We start from the raw sequence: 16,465 nt of genomic DNA, 5'->3' as shown, positions 1-16,465 counted from the left end.
ATTCTACAACAACATTCTGAGTCTGATAAATAATAATGGACATATATAGCAGTCATTTGGACTAGAAAAAGGTGTTCGACAGGGCTGCCTATTGTCGGCGAAATTGTTTATAATTTGCTTTCAAACATTATTTAACTATGTTGTACTAAACTATGACATAAAAGGAATTTAAAGTAATGCCAAAATTATAAAGCAAACCTTTTTGCCGATGAGTCAACATTTTTCAATAATGGTGACAAGAAATTCTTTGAAACACTTTTACAAACCTTAGAAATGTTCTCAAAATGCTCAGGCCTAACACTGAACACCAATAAATCAATCATTATGAGGTAGGGATCATTAAACACCTCAAAAATACAATTTCGTAAACCAACAAATTGTATGGACATCCGCTTATGCTACCACTTTAGGAATGACACTTACAAATGATAAAAATGCAAATATTTCAAGAAATATTAATAAAAAAATCAAGAGTTTAGAAACGTATTAAAACAATGGCACCACAGAAAACTGTCACTGATCGGAAAAGTTACGGTAATTAAAACATTTGCTTTACCTAAGCTCATTTATCTATTTACTGTACAAGCTTATCCAACTAAACATATGATAGATGATATAAAAAAATACATATTTGATTTTATGTAGGCTGGAAAACTGGATAAAATAAAAAAGACATATCCTTTACCAAGACTATGAACACGGTGGACTTAAGCATGCAGATATCGAATCATTTTTAAACTCAATTAAAGCATTATGGATGAAAAGATATATAGACCCTAATCGGATACTGGAAAATATTCTTCCATAGAGTTTAGAAACGTATTAAAACAATGGCACCACAGAAAACTGTCACTGATCGGAAAAGTTACGGTAATTAAAACATTTGCTTTACCTAAGCTCATTTATCTATTTACTGTACAAGCTTATCCAACTAAACATATGATAGATGATATAAAAAAATACATATTTGATTTTATGTAGGCTGGAAAACTGGATAAAATAAAAAAGACATATCCTTTACCAAGACTATGAACACGGTGGACTTAAGCATGCAGATATCGAATCATTTTTAAACTCAATTAAAGCATTATGGATGAAAAGATATATAGACCCTAATCGGATACTGGAAAATATTCTTCCATAGAAAAATAAAGAACTACGGTCATGAACACCCGCTAGAATCAGATTTTGATCAAACAGTTATAAATTATATAACATCAGAATGATGTAATAAAATCTTGGTTAAAAATAAAAACCACATTTTATGAAGAGAAGTCTTGAGAAGAGATAAAACAAAACGGCCATACACTGTTTTTTTAAGGATGGTATCAAAAAGGCATACAATTATTCGAAAACATATACGACTAAAGGGTAAATGAAAATATCCGACACTAGTTAATTGTATCCCAATTCATTTGAAAACAAGATTAAATCCGAAAATATCAGTCAAAACAGACCCCCCAAAAATACAGATATGATAAAGGAATCGAAACAAACAAATAAATTTCTATATTCGATACAACGAAAAAACAAAATCAAGCCATCACCAGAAATTAAATGACAACTTACATTCCCAAATAAAGAAAATATCGGAAACCCTAACCGTAACCCAACATCAATCATTAACCTCTAAATAGTCTGTTTCTAGGATTTAAAGAGGCGCAATTGTTGTCTCGTACCTTGTGAAGCTATTCGGCTAACATTACTGAACAAATATCTTCTCCTTTGTTTTGACCAATTTTACCAAAATAAATGGCCGCTCATTACCTACACCAGTATGAAAAAAAACAACTGAAATACACCGCTCAAACCACTAGGATATCTGAAGATCTAACATTGAATGTTTTTATGCCTGCCTCTTGTAAGGATGAAAACAACGCCTTCCTGTGAAATATTTCAACATTGGCACCTTCAAGACTTGTAAGATTTTAACATATTTCTCTCAACACAACAGGGTCTCAAAACTTGTCAAAAGTTGTCAATTTTCCACTGGTTGTAAAGTAAACATGACATTTTGGTTACTAGTATGTCATTGTTGCCAATAAAGCCATCCAGTCCGTAGGAGTTCTTGTTTCGGGACCAGATATCAAGAATGATGGCGCAGTTCTTTTTTGGCATTCAACTTACTTGAATAAATCAGGGTAATCGACGAGCTTTCCGAATATATCAGGTACTCATGGTAGGCTTTGAAGTTTTGCATTGCCGACAAATATATGTGCAACATCCTCACATGATTTTAAAAGGCATTCTATCAGCAGTTTCTAAGGACTTTGAAACTTGACAATAGGTAAATGGCAGTTTTGTTCACAATTAGATTGTAAATGAACTCTTCCATAGTTGCCTGGCCCGCTCCATGAGCTCAATTTTAAATCTGATTTATTTACAAAATTCAGTTCCCCCTTATTTATCAATTTATGTTTATATTTGTAAACTGCATATAAATGAATATCACGCTGTATTGAGAAATAATTTAAAATATGTATTAAATGTATAAAATATGTATTTGATATACATTTTAACAATATCTGTTGAACAAATGCATATGTTTTTATATTATTGTGCTTTAACATTAAATTGATTGCAACTCTATTTGATCTTACCCATTGTATACATAAAACTTAACAGTAATATTTAAATCTCTGTCTAAGTAACGTCATCATGGTTAGGTTTTATCACTGGTTTAAATTACAAATGAAACCAGACTTTAAGGTGTGTATAACTAAAGCGTGTAAAGGGTATTAATAGTTTACCAGCATCAATCGTTAATATGCAAAATATAGCTATATAACGTAACGTAAATTACACTCGCGTTATCTGCACAACCATAAGAAAGTTTAGGGATTTATTGCTGACATTGTCAAATACGTATTTAAAATATAGAATACCTCTTTCATCAAGCAAAATATCATGACCTTATTTGTATAAGCACTCTGTGTAACATATTATTTCCATAAAAAACGTTGTTTTTTATGTAATGTTTTAACAGTAACGTAATTTTCACCAATTCGCGCGGTATGAATTATTAGAAAACCTTCATAGAACTTAAGAACGACGATTTACCAATTTCAATCTTATAAACGATCATAATACATGGAAGAAATAGTACAGATAAAACTTAAAAGTAAATCCTTGGGATAACGCAGTTAAATAGTCCGTTACTCGCTCCCCAGAGCGTAAACATATCTCATTGTGTGGCGTTTTGCTTAAGCTTTAAGAAAATCTCCCTGGGGGGGCAGAATCATTTTGCAGCTTAGGGTCTTAATCTTTGTATGATTTATAATCAAACGAATTTACCACTTTCAGAAAAATGAACTGTTCAACACATACTAAACCATGGCGCTGAAATAATTTGTTATCATGAACGTAAAGATATCAAACTAATTCATAATAACTATGAAAAAACTATTATGTGTAAACATCAACAACATAGACGCATTAAATGGAGATCTTGGGATACAATTCTGAATAAATACTCGTCTAAATGACTTAAAAGTGACTAAAACTCTTTATTATTCAATTCGTATAGTATGCTTAAAAGTACAGTGGACAATGGATCGATAAATTAAGCCAACTGGGCATTTCATTTAAACCAAACGAGTACTTAAATTAACACTACAAAATTATTCAAAGAATAACAGATATTTATAAACAATCATGGTACTCAAGAATAAACAACTCAAGAAAAACTTGAAACATACTGTCTACTTAAACACACTTTTGTTCTTGGAAAGTATCTAGACCGAATTAAATGTAAAACAAAATCAGAATAGCATTAACAAAATTTAGAACCAGTTCTCACACACTACAAATAAAAACGGGAAGTTATAACAATATACCAAGAACACAGAGAAATTGTACAAACTGCAGTCAAAACCAAGTAAAATCGGAATACCATTTTCTTTTACTTTTCCAAAACTTCCGGGATATACGTAAACAATTTTTTAAACCATACTATTGCCACTGGCCTAATATACACAAGTTTGCAAAATTAATATGCGAAGAAACCATTTACACAACCATGAATATGGCAAAATATATATACCATGCAAATAACCATAGAACTTAACACACATGACATTATTCAATTACACTAGAAGGACAAAATGTTATTATAAGAATTATTGCAACGTACCATACATTGCTGCAAAAAATTCACTGAATGAAATGTCATTCGAAATTTTATAATACTTTTCATTCATAGCAAGTTGGCCAGTTGTAGTAATAAACACGAACATACATAAACACGAATTGGCTTATGATATTCACGATTGGATAAATATTACTCCTTTAACATCTGTAAAACAAACATTCGGACTTTGGTGAATATCTTGTTTAAATTTTTGTTCGAGCAAATTGCTAATTGCTAGATTTACCTTTAATTGCAAAATAGTTCACTACTACTGATTACTAATCATTTATCTTTTTGTCTTCATTTTATTATTATGCTTTTCGCTAATTTTTACCTGTTTGCTCGTCAACTATTCGTATGCTTTGGGCATAATTGCCTGAAATGCATTCAATGTTGTTGTTGTTGTTGTTGTTGTTGTATATAACTATATGCTTTGCCTATTAACATCTTTAATAATTATGTGAAATAATAATTTGTGAATTATTTGTCTTAATTAACATATATGATTATTTCAATCAGCCTTTAAGTGTACTAAGTATTTTCATCAAACTGCTTGATCATACTTTGTCTTTATTAATCGTTCAAAAACGTCAAGTTGAGAGATTATTATATGAATTGCACTTTATATTTTTCGTTTTGAAATACGGTATTACCATGCTGTTATATTATACATGTTGTAAACTCAAAGTCGCCAACAAGTAAATAGCTGTATACGTTTGCAGTGATTGCATATAAAGTTACTTTTTGGCATTTTGGGAAAACACTCTATTTAATAGTTTTGGAATTTGTTCGATTGGAAGGAAATGGCATTCTTGTTATTGTCATAGGTTGGGAAAAGAGCATACATTTAACTATCTCCTACTACAACAGTGAACGTTATCAAACATAATATTAATATCGTACCTCGATATCACTTTTAGCATATTTAACAAATTGAATATGTTTCCGGTGTGCCTCGCTATTTCAGAGATCGTTATGTACGTTATTTATTGCATTTGCGAAATATTTCCTATTTCTAAAATGGATGGGAAATAAACATTTAGCATCGAAAGAAGGCCAAACTGTGTGGAAAAGGCAACATATCCTAAGGCATTGAGTTATGATCAACCCATTGCAAATGACTTTTCACATGGTGTTATTAATACCACATTACATTTAGCCCCAGTGTCACTCACATATGTACGTTTTAGCATAATGCTAAGTACCAGGATGTGACCTACGATGCCCTCTCTATGTCTAAGATTGCGATTGCTAATTCAGATTGATATTTCGCTTAATTCTGAGTGATGCACAATAATTTATAGTTGTTATACTTTTCAATCAATCCAATAACTGCACTCTGAGAAAAGAATTCCATTCTATTACAATAAATAAATATTTTCTGCTTGACTAAAAAATGCCGTCGTCCAGACTGATGCAACAAGGATTCCTTGCAAAATTGCGGTGCTAATCTTCAAAGTGAATGAATTGTTTTAGGACATTGTGACATACCTTTTTCATTGTTAAACTTAAATGGGTTTGAGTTTTGAGAAATCTATGGTTGTTATGCGGGAAACATTAGACATAACATTTCTTCAAATCTAAAGTGTTGCCTTTTTGCCTCTTTTCATACAATATGCAGGCATGGGTTTACTCGAAGATATTTTTATATTATCAGTATAAAAATCAGCACTCGAATCTAATTCCACTGAATTAACTATTCGTTTTCTAAGTTGTTTTTAGGTTCAAGGCCTATTCATTTGTACATTTTTTTGCAAAGTGGTCGTTACGAAACGTTTCATGATACTTTTTCCGTATGCCGGACACTTCGTCAACTCGTGATTTGTCCCAATTGATGGCATTTCAATATCGCCTTTTTCTCTCATTTTGTTGACAGACTTCAAATACATGTCACACGAAGTTACTTTCATTGTTTTAACATTATTGTCAGATTATTCCGATATTCTTCATATACCAATAACCCTCTCAAAATGTGATATTTTCTTTAACAAATGCATTGTCACTTTTGACGCCGCAGACGATCCGATCCCTTATTTCTGAAGCTTTAACTTAACCAGATACACTTGAACTGGCTAAAAAAATGTAACATTATTTGATAGTTTTCGTATTTTAGTGAATATCAAAAGTTAATACTAGTTAGATAAGTTAATTTGGCAAATACAGCTTGTAAAACCACAACAATCGGTGACAAAACAACCAGGGCTTTTAATGCAGCACGATCAATGTGAAAAACAAAAACAAAATACAATTTGCACAATAATTAACTAGAGAATATTAAGTACGAAATTTGTTATTATTATTATAGAGCTTTAGTTACAAGGACTATGATACTGTAGGCGAAATGTATATACTATGACATATGGTTTTCTATCATTTTCTTATATAGGAACCAGCGAGACGAGAAATGTTTTGAATATCGAATCTTATCCAGCATTACGCTACATAAATATTTTTGCTTATCAATAATATTACTTTTGCGTTATTTTTAGGCTGATGATATAGTATATACTTGTTGAATATAGTGTAAGATCGTAATTTGGGGTCTTGATAAATTATACTTTAATGCATTGAATTGTCTTTATTATTGTTTTATATTTCAACGTATCTTCAGGCACAAATTGGGCATATTCCATGTGAAAGTCAAGTATCCTTAGATATGTAATTATGCTTTTTTTTTAATTATTAATAAGTTGTTAACCTTTGTGCAATATGTAAGAAAACTGTTAATATAATTACTACGTTTAAACTTTGGAGGCAACTATGCTGTTTGACCTATAGATATAGAAGCCTTTGTCCAATCATCACCGTATTAAGTCAATAGTTTTATTGGCAGAATATCTCAGTCAGGTTCGATAACCATCAACGTCTTCATAGTCACTACAGTAGTCGAATTGGCAAAACAACTGTATTTACAGTTTCCGTCTCTAAACTTGGCCGACATACAGCTTGGTCCCTAGCATTTTGCGACAGTTGTTGCTCTTGTTTATTTTATTTTTAAGTAATCTATGAAAGGTCTCGTTTGCTTTTTGAATTGACATACGTGTCATCACATCTAAAAGTGACCTTAAACACCATAATGTAACTGCCATAAACAGCATGATATACAAGCCGATCTGGATGCGATATCCCATCTCTTATCGAATAGAACCCTTGAGTGTAAAGCATATATACATGGAAAACAAGTGTCCGATGCAATTGTTCAGCAATAAAAACTTGACGCCAGTCAATAAAGTACCTTTTTCAGAGTCGTTCGGTATGACGCGGTCGGTATGACGCAGTCGGTATAACGGCGTCGGGAATTTTAAATTCGGTACATACCGCAACCAAGTTTGGGTCCAAGGGACACTCTAGCTGGGTGAACTGCCGTATACTGAAATGTAGTTTTCATATATTCCTAATTAGATATATCAATTGTTTGGCTATTCAATAAACACACCATTTTACATTGCGACCTTCCGAGTATTTGTGAATTTTAATGCGCATCGTATTGATACACAGTTGAAAACAGGAGTCTGGTAATATTGAATTGCATTTTATATTTATAACAAATAAGATGCGTTCTTTATCTAGACCTTAAATAGTTCTTGTTTACAACTGCAGTCGAAATATTAATGTATCTCTACACATTTGTGTAATAAGGTAAGTGGGTGGAAAAAACAAGATTGTAGAACGAAATATGTAGAAAAATACAGAAAAAGCAAAACAATGTTTCAAAATTGAACATTTACCGGTCAATATCAAAGTTAGCACAAGAGAAATAGGAAGTATAGTATGGTAACAATGAAACTAATTTAGGCGAAAATTTCCATTTAAGTTTCAAGTTTCAACAGACCTGCGACATAACTACGAATTCGTTTCAAAATATAAATTTTTTTATAATAATATCACTTATAAAGCAAACGTCTTTATTGTTTTCCAAAGTATATTTAATAAAGGCTTTTCAGTTTTCAACGCATGGTTTTGATATGCGTCTCTGTGAAGTTCTAACGAGATTGTTGATGTGGTTGCGTATTTTGCCAGTTGTGGACATAACGCATGAGCTTTGCTTTTATGTTTGCTGTTGATATTTCACCGGGTAAATTGCAATGTCGTTATGAAACCTTTTGGTTGTGCTGATTGCGAATAGTGACAACCTTTACGGGTAAACATATATTATTAACATTTGCCAAGTGAGTAGTAGACTATTCAGCGTCTGAAAATGATACTTGTGTAAATGAGATTTTACACACGATGTGTGCAAACATTACCAAAGAAAACTATATATAACGCATGGATTTATTTCAATTTTACGAACGATCAAAGCACGCCTAATCTTAAAAGGAAAAGGACCTTGCATTGCAATTAAATGGTTTAGTCAATGATATATGAACAATAAATGCGTGCGGTAATTCAGAGCTCCCTTTTAAATTCAAACCGAAAATGTACCCAAGAACTGTTTTTTTCTCAAATCGTCTGATAGTACAATGTCGTGTCTAAAATACCTACCGTACCAATAGTTGTCTTGTTGCTTTATGGTTTTACTATATTCAGTACAAAGTGTCTACGTTCTGCCAATTTTAAGGATTGTTTTAATGCCGTTTAATGTTTGGTACACATGTCAGATTATCATCCCCTATAAGGTGTTGACGGTCTAGTAACATTATATATTAGTGTTATTTCGCGTGCAAAACGGTCAATTAAATGTAGGACACTTTTCTATAGGGAAATTATGTAGTGGACAATAGCCTGCAAACAGTGAACAAAGAATCTTAATGCGATTTACTGCTGCATTTTTCTAAAACGATACATATTAGGGATAGAAATGACTCAACACATAAAAATACTATGAATAACGCATAAACATGATTCAAAATGTGTATGCACGATCGTTGTTATAACAGTTTATCTAAATACAGTGACATTATGCTTTTACTACAAATTCAAATGTACACATAAAAATTACATCGACAATTAAATATTATTTCAATTGGATATTATTCAATTTTCACAGCCTTCTTTACTTACTAATGACGAAACGTATGTAGTTCAAAAGAGGCCCATCCTGGTAACATTCAAATACAAGTTTGAAGTCGACATAGTTATGCATAACGCAAAACGATTAGCGGGTAAACGTATATCTGTTGATAGAGACTACCCTGAGGATATAAGGGCAGCCAGGAAACGCCTGTGGACCCAACAGAAGGCATACAGGCAGAATAGAAACAACCGTGTATGGTTAAAGTTTCCGGCCGCTTTGTATGTGAGTGACCAGCTGATCTCTGATGAATTTCCACAGTGGCAGGAAGTGGTAAACCCCGCGCGTTTCATCCCCGATCGTCGATATTCCTCGCGAATAGACAACACGCAGAGTGGAGGTTTTTCAAATGAACGTCAGGAAGTCTGAGATTCTCCGTCGTTGGATCGCAGGGAACCCCAACCTACATTTGCAAGTGTTGTAAATAGCGCGCACACACAGTCACAGAATACTATGGTAACGAACCAACATGCTCCTGCGAGTGAAAATACAAATAACGTTCAGGGTGCCAGTCTAAATCTACCTGACAACACTGACCCAGATCACGTGTTCACTCCCCCGCAAACTTTAGCAGCTGTTTAGGCTCAAGCACGTGGTCGGTCAAAATCGAGAACGACGCCATCGACCAATCAGAGGAAGCCACGGTCAGTCAGCAATCGAGCTCCACGAAAGACCGCGAATAATGAAACAATCAACACCCAGAATTTCTCCCAAACGACGCAGACGACCAGTAAATAGAACATTTGTAGTAAATGTGTTAATATCAATGACATACGTTTCGCTTTAATGAACTTTCAAGGTTTAGTTACGAAATACAATGACAAAAATCCAAAGAGGTTCGAACATTATTTGAAGACAATGATAATATTTGTTTCAAGGAAAGTTGGGGATGTAGTGACTACGATGTCGAAGATTTTGAATGTTTTATTTTAAATAGGTTAGAGAAAATTGCTGGTACAAAGAGAAATTCTGGTGGTTTATTATTGTATGTAAGGCAAAATTATGCCAAAAATGTCTCTTTAGTGATGCCTAACAGCGACTCGCATTTATGGATAAAAATTGATAAAGCTTTACTATGTTTAGGGGATAGTTTAGTTGTTTTTTTATGTTATATTGTACCCTCTAATTCTAGCCGGAACACTCAAGTTGAAAATAACATTGATGATATTATTGAACAAAATATTATCACAATTAAGCAACAAAATGATGACAGTAATTGTTTGTTTATGATACTGATTTAAATTGAAAGGTGGGACATTTGCAAGATTTTGCAAGATAATTACACATTAAGAAATCAAAACCTTTTACCTTAAGAATATACAGCTGATAATTATGTGCCATGAACATCTGAAGATAATGTTGTTAATACAAATGGTCGACTGCTTATTGATTTTTTTTATTGAAACAGGACTTAGAATAGCAAACGGGCACGTAGGGGGTAATAGAAATATTGGCCCTTTTACATTTGTGGGTGCAAATGTGTCAAGTGTCATAGATTACTGCATTGTAGATGAGGTTTTGCTCACTACATTTGTAAATTCCTATGTTCATGGACCGAATGTTTTGACAGACGACTGCTTAATTGAATTTGCATTAGAACGGTCACCAAATATACATGAAAAAATAGAAAATAACGAAAGTCGTTTACATATTAATATGGATTATTCATTTTCGTGGCGTAATTCAAAGAAAGATTATGTAAGTACTTTAAACGCCGAAAATTATTAAAACTACCTAAATATGAATAAGCGGACGGATCAATTAATATGCTAAAAACATAACACTCCTAACATTATATCTCTTCAATCGTTTACAGCTTACTTTCAGGCAATTAATGATCTTAATGAAAGGTTTTTCAGCCAGATGAAGACATATTATACTTTAATAATACTATTTTACAAAATGAATTAACGATAATGTTTTCTGAATTAGATTTGCGATTCACTGAGGACGACGTTCTAAAAGGTATTTCAAATTTGAATTTGGGCAAAAGTGCTGGTCAAGATAGGATACTTAATGATTTTTTGATATATGGTAAACGTAGACTATCGTCTTTTCTTTTAAGGCTATTTAATAAACTATTAATAACCGGGTATTTTCCGGAAAAGTGGACTGAGGGTTATATAGTCCCAATACGTAAAAAGGGAAATCTAAACGAAGTTGGAAAATTTCGAGGAATCACATTATTAAGTGTTGTGGAAAAAATATTCACAAATATTATTAATAGCCGGCTTTCAACTTGGGCCGAATATTACCATGTATACATCGAGGCACAAGCTGGATTCAGAGCTTAAATGAGTACCGTTGATAACATGTTTGTATTACAAATTGAATTAATCATGTTCTTAATGAAAAAAAGCAGTTATTTTGTGTTTTTGTAGATTTTACAAAAGCGTTAGATTATATAGTACGATACAATATGTGTTATAAACTGTATATATTAGAACTACGGGGCAATCTCTTTTCAGTTATAAAGTCTATGTATAATCATATGTATTCAAGAGTTAAACACCAAAACGAGTTAGGTGCAGTGTTTGAAAGTCATTTAGGTGTACGTCAAGGCGAATGCCTATCGCCATTATTATTTTTATTGTATATTAACGACTTGGAGGAAGTATTATATCTCAAAGGGGCCAAAGGGGTCGACACAGGATTGTTAAAGTTCTTTCTACTCTTATATGCAGACGATATTGTAATTTTTGCTAATTCAGCAGCAGAACTGCAAGCGAATATTAATATTTTAGAGGAATATTGTAACATATGGAAACTTACGGTCAATAAATGCAAAACAAAGAAATTGGTTTTTAGGAAAGGGGGTAGATTACCTTCAAATCTTCAGTTTCAATCTATTAGGGATCACCATTGGTGGTTGTAAACAAATTTACATATTTAGGTAGTCTTTAGCTCAAGGGGTTCACTTATATATGCTACCAAAACGTTATCTGGTCAAGCACATAAAGCTATTTTTAAATTAAGAAAATATTTGAACAAATTTACTAATATAACACCTGAACATAAATTGGAACTTTTTGACTCATTAGAACTATCCTATTATATGGTTCAGAAGTTTGGGGATTTTCAAAACGATTGCCAATTAAAAGGATACACACCCAATTCATAAAATATGTACTTCCGGTTAAAACAACAGCACAAAATGACTTTGTATATGCAGAGACGGGCAGATTAAATCTAATGTCGCAATGCATCAAAGTATTATTAAGTACTGGCTCAAAGTTTTAAGTATGCCGAATGATTAATATGTAAGAACCATCTATAATGTAATGATAAATGATGTTGTAAAATTTCCAAACTGGGCAGTACATGTTAAAACAATATTGAGTAATATGGGGTTTCTCACGTCTGGCTTGCACAAGATGTTGGTAATATTTCCAGTTTTGTGTCATTTTTGAAGCAAAGAATATGAGACGTTTATGTTCAAAATTTAAACAGCAGATTGTCGGACTCCTCAAGAGCTTTATTTTATAGAAACATATCTGATTTTGAATTAAAACCCTATCTTAAGTGTGTTTATGTACAAATATTCAGAATTGCTTTAAGCCAATAAGGATTATCGTCGCATCGGTTAAATATAGAAGTTGGTTGGTGGAATAATACAATTTTATAACAAAGACTTTGCCCACATTGTAATGTCTTAAAAGACGAAATTCAACGAAGATGACACCAAGTGTTAATATTTGACAATATTTCGACTTTAACTCCGTCAATATGATACGTTTATGTGCTAATTATTGACCCAGTTACAAAAGTGGTACAAACATATTTGAGCATAGTATCACAGTTTTGTGGAAACATAACTATGGATTTCCCATTCCAAGCAAGTGTGTCTTTACTTTTAAACAACACATCTCTAAAGAACCTGTCCACAGAAATTTACAGCTTATCAATACTTATGTGAAAATCTACAGAAACAAGCTCAGTAGCAAAAAGTTTAAACATAAACTATGTTTAATGGCACTGTGTAAACGCCAAAAACATAGAACACAAAAACAAAAAATCACAAGCAAGAATCATGGAAGAACAGAGCAATACTCCACCAACAGCACAGTGCATACATGATATATATATATATAAAAAACTAGGTATGTTTATCAAGGATTGTTAGGTACCGCCTTGGAACGGTCAGTAAAATGTGAATTTACTGAGGGTTTAAATCAAACCTGCATAAGAGGGTTGCACTTATGTTTACAATCACGATAGCCGTTTGATTTCACCTCATTATTCCAATATTGTGGTCGAATGAGGACCTTTCCAATATATTCTGAGCAAATAAAAGTGAAAATTACTGTCTGTAACAACCTTGGCAATATGTCTCAGAAGTAACCCGAAGTTACGTGCGCAAACAGAATGTATCCTGGACGTACTATGAGTAAGACAATAGTAATGTATAAAAGAACGGCAACCATGGCTGAGTTCAATTTAACATAATTACAGTTAAACACTGAAACGTTGCACTCCTTGTTTGAGAGAATCTTAAGCTCTGTGATGGTGACTTCTGCAAAGAAAAAAACAGAAAGACATTCAGTTACATTTATAAGTATTTCGAGATCCAACAATACGTCACGGAGTCAGACTAACATGATGTGATAATTAGGAGACTCAGAAATGTGACAAATGTATATAGTATTTGGAAGTAAACAACTACTTTTATCCAGGTAGACTAATCAAATGTGATTTATGTGTCAACAATGGGGGGACATGTCGACTAGAACACTTTCAGTTCATTTTTTTTCAAGATAAATAATAAAAACAATAATTCAAATTAATTTATACAAGTTATCATACCCGTTTGTTTTGTCCTGTTCCTGCAAAGAGCAACCAGCACGGTGACCATGACGGGTACGTATATCACTAAATATTCCACCAGAATAGCCCATCTTTCCTCGTAAACGTTTTTCTGACAGACGGACAAAAATACGTCAAAGTGCTGACTTCCATACGTCCCAAGCGTCACAAGCGAATGTTGTGCAACTGGAAGTGGGCTTTTTTGCGACACAATCTTGATTACGGAAAAACTTCCTGTGATGATGCAACCAAGTGTGCCTGCGTATGCTAGACACGTAGACATCGACCATTTAAAGTTCTGAACAAATACATTATGCACGATAAACACGAGCACCACCCCGTTTGCAAACGCCGCCGTCATCGAGTAATCTAAGCACGAGCCGACGCTCTGTTTTACGCGTCATATCATGTAATTTTCGGCAATTGTCAACATGCACACGCTCGCGATCAGATGCAAAAATCCTGCGTGGTATTTCGGCAGTACTTCCGGCGTATTAAGACTAGATGACCGACACAGATGGCACTGGCCACGAGGGCCGCTATGAAGGAGCTGAAATATGAACATCACATGACTAAGGTCGTCAGTCTGCTGAGATGCATGAAGGGTGGTGCTCTGACCCATGTATACTGTCTGTAATGAAATAACCAACGCACTTTAAAGGTTTGCAACGTATGATCCAGTTTAAACTCAAATAATAACCAAGCACCAAAGAAACTGAAATTAAACCTTTATATTCGAAACAGTTTGCAACTTACCAACCGCTCGTGAGTGTTTATATCCGTTCATATTATTAACACAATAAACGACTGAAAGATAAGAGCAGATTTAATGTTTACAACGGCATAATTATAAACGTTCAAAAACTATTTTCAATACTAAGTTAAGCACATTGGTATTTGCATGTAAACATCAATGAAATTTGAGTGTTATCTTGTGCGGAACCATTGCATACACATTTGATCAAGGTTAAATCTATTCCGAAATTAAGAACGTAGACAATGTTCAAGCAGATTGCTATTTGAACTTTGGCACAGTTATGCATTGTTATATTATATTTTAGAATCGAAACTGGGCAGTATCTATTTAAACCTGTAGATACATACGCTTACCCTTTCAACTGCCGTTTAATTACTTTCTACAAAGGAAGCCTGGAAGTCTTTCCAGTTGCGGTCGCAGGTAACCAGTGGTCCTGCGGACGCAGACGTAAGATTGTTCTTTTCCATTGGATGTTCATATGTGACCTTTATTCCTGCGGTTGCAGGTGTCCAATAACAGTACACTTAAACAGTGGAAGTCGCAGGCGTACGTGTGTCCTGCAGCTCGAGGTGTTAAATATCCCTTTTTCAATGGAGGCGATAGATGACCTCTAGCCCTATGGTACTAAACGTCATACTATAATTTTCAAATGTCCGCAGACGACTAATGGCTCTGTGGTTTGAGGCGTCGATCTCAGCATTTCCTGTTGATGACACAGCGGACCAATGGCCCTACTGTTGTATATGCAAATAACTCGTTTGTAGTGGAGGCTATAGGAGACCAATAGCAATTCGAATCCTTGCGTCGATCCATCCTTTCCCAGTTCCGGTAAAAGGTGACCGGTGGCCCGGAAAATTCAGGTGCACAATTGCAATTTTCCAGTTGATGTTGCAGGTGACCAACAGCTTTGCAGTTGTGGGTGTAAAAAACCTTTTCCGAAGATGAAAATGAGCATACAGTTCGTGACGGCAAACAACCATTTTCCAATTGAGGCCAAATGTGACCAGTGGCAGTGCTTTTAGCGGTGTGGATCTACCATTTCTCAGTTGAGGTCACAAGTGACCAGTGCGTCAAAAAAAAAACTTTACTGCTAACCCTTACCCTTAGATTAGAGATGGCGAACATACAATGTCAAGATGAGATCGCAGCTGAGCAGTGGCCCCTCAGCTGAAGCCTTCGATCAATCATTTTCCAAAGGACGCCACAGGTGACCTATGGCCCTGCTGCTCAAGGCGGCGAACAACCTTTTTCCAGTGGACGCTGCTGGTGACCAGTGGCCTTGATGTTATTGGCGTCGATCTACCTTTCCCAGTTAAGGTCGAATTATCCAGAGACCCTGCGATTGCATGCCTACGAGTGCCCATATCAAGTGGATGCCGTAGGTGAATTATAGCCATGCGGTTGCAGGCGTCATATGACCCTTTTCCTGGGGAGGCAGCAGGTGACAATTTGCCCTGCAGTTCGATGCGGCAAACAACCTTCTTTCCAGTTGAGGTCGCAGTTGACCAGTTACCTTGCTGTTCTAGGTGTTGATCCTCCCTTTCCCAGAAGGGTTCGCAGGTGACCATTGGCCCTGCGATTGCATGCCTACAGATGACTATTTGAAGTGTAGGCGCGGGTAACCTATAGCACTGCGGTTGCAGGCCTCAAATACCCCTGCGTTTCGATGCGGCGAAAAACTTTTTCCAATGGAGGGCGCAGGTGAACATGTTGCGCTGCTGTTCTGGGCGTCGTTCTTCCCGTTTTTAGTTTATGTCGTACG

At 34.5% G+C, this 16,465-nt stretch overlaps 1 protein-coding gene across 1 annotated transcript; it reads right to left on the bottom strand.

Moving 5' to 3' along the window:
• Window positions 1–13,474: 13,474 nt before the first annotated feature.
• On the bottom strand, window positions 13,475–14,307 carry LOC128244573 (uncharacterized). Its single transcript, XM_052962565.1, has 2 exons — window positions 13,947–14,307; window positions 13,475–13,656 (listed from the first exon to the last, which is right to left on the bottom strand). The coding sequence occupies exons 1-2, from the start codon at window positions 14,305–14,307 to the stop codon at window positions 13,475–13,477; spliced, it is 543 nt and encodes a 180-aa protein (XP_052818525.1).
• Between the last annotated feature and the right edge of the window lie 2,158 nt (window positions 14,308–16,465).

Source organism: Mya arenaria, chromosome 8 (assembly GCF_026914265.1).
Source record: "Mya arenaria isolate MELC-2E11 chromosome 8, ASM2691426v1".
Lineage (NCBI taxonomy): Eukaryota > Metazoa > Mollusca > Bivalvia > Myida > Myidae > Mya > Mya arenaria.
Note: the sequence above shows the minus strand (reverse complement) of the source record. Positions and strands in the feature narration are given on the sequence as shown.